Genomic DNA, 1,395 nt, shown 5'->3' on the forward strand with positions numbered 1-1,395 from the left:
CCCCACGCAAAACTTTCATCGTCACCCTGTAAGACGAGGCCAACTTATCAAAAGATGGACATTGCTTCATTTTATACAACCCTTCGATAGGTGCTTGTCAGATCTTATTAAGCTTTTCTGCTATGATGATAACATTTGCTTTTGCTATTGCATTCTGACCAGCATTCCTATAATCAAATGGGCAGTTGTGTTTGTCAGAATAATGATGAACTATGCAGAAAATATCACCACATTTGCAACTGAATCCTGTTAATCCCACACACTTACGACAAGCTGTGCACTTTTTCAAACCCTCTTTTGACTTCACTTGTCAAATCTGAGAGGCTAAATCTGCAGATGCAACGGCGGCACCTGCAAGAGCAAGTTCTGATTCATCGCTGCTTGAGCTTCTGCGTACAACGTCTTTGCTGGATGCAGCTGCAAGCTTTGTATGTTCCTGCTTCAGTAGTATCATGTCCTTTTGACACTTGGAACACATATTCATCGTAGCTGCAATACCGAAAAAATCACAGTCGTTGATGCAGTGGACGGGGTCTTCTGGAGCTCGACATCCTGTCTCTTTAGATGACTCCATTTCTGCAGGTAACAAGTCAAGTTCAACACCACAAGTGTCACGCCTCAAATCCTATTGGGGCGGACTGGCATCCGTAACCGAGGAGACCTAAGAGAACCAGCTTATCACCTTATACATCCCATGCATACATCTATGACAACCCGAAATTCGGACAACATCATATTGCATATAGAAGGAAATAATCACCTGTATAAGCTCGAGCACACATATATATATATGTATATACAATACTTGGCCATTGGAGCCATCACGTCTATTAACAAAAAACCACCTTGACTGTACATTAGGTTTACAAAGCCTCTAGACAATACACAGAGTTTAACTAAGGTCGGGACACACCCCTCCATATAACTAACTTCTATACAATACCAAAAGTGACTGGATATGACACGAAAAGCCCCGAAGCAAACTAGAGCTCACCAAAAGCAACTGGATATCCTGACTCCTTCTTGTGCGGTGTATGAGCTAAGGTACCTGTGCCTGCAGCATGAAATGCAGGTCCCCCGTGGGGACGTCAGTACAAAATATGTACTGAGTATGTAAAGCTGTAGATAATCACATATGATATAGGAGCTCAATAAAAATTAGAAACAAGTGAATAAATCGTAATAGGAGTGGACCACACTTAATAGAACTTGTGACAACCTATACATTGTATTTATTCAATCACTTTGCCTTCGTTCTTATCATCTTTGTAATCATTACTGTACTGTGACCATTAGGCTGCCTCCAGTACATATCAACTGGGATCGACCCATGATAGGCTTATGTCCTTGGGATACCTCCCATAAACACATAAATAAGGATCAACCCATGATAGG

General features: G+C 41.6%; 1 protein-coding gene across 1 annotated transcript; it reads right to left on the reverse strand.

Moving 5' to 3' along the window:
* Window positions 1-97: 97 nt before the first annotated feature.
* Window positions 98-574, reverse strand: LOC107850178 (zinc finger A20 and AN1 domain-containing stress-associated protein 8-like). The gene is made up of 2 exons (XM_047400058.1): window positions 352-574; window positions 98-246 (listed from the first exon to the last, which is right to left on the reverse strand). The coding sequence occupies exons 1-2, from the start codon at window positions 572-574 to the stop codon at window positions 98-100; spliced, it is 372 nt and encodes a 123-aa protein (XP_047256014.1).
* Window positions 575-1,395: the final 821 nt, after the last annotated feature.

Source organism: Capsicum annuum, chromosome 11 (genome assembly GCF_002878395.1).
Source record: "Capsicum annuum cultivar UCD-10X-F1 chromosome 11, UCD10Xv1.1, whole genome shotgun sequence".
NCBI classification, from domain to species: Eukaryota; Viridiplantae; Streptophyta; class Magnoliopsida; order Solanales; family Solanaceae; genus Capsicum; species Capsicum annuum.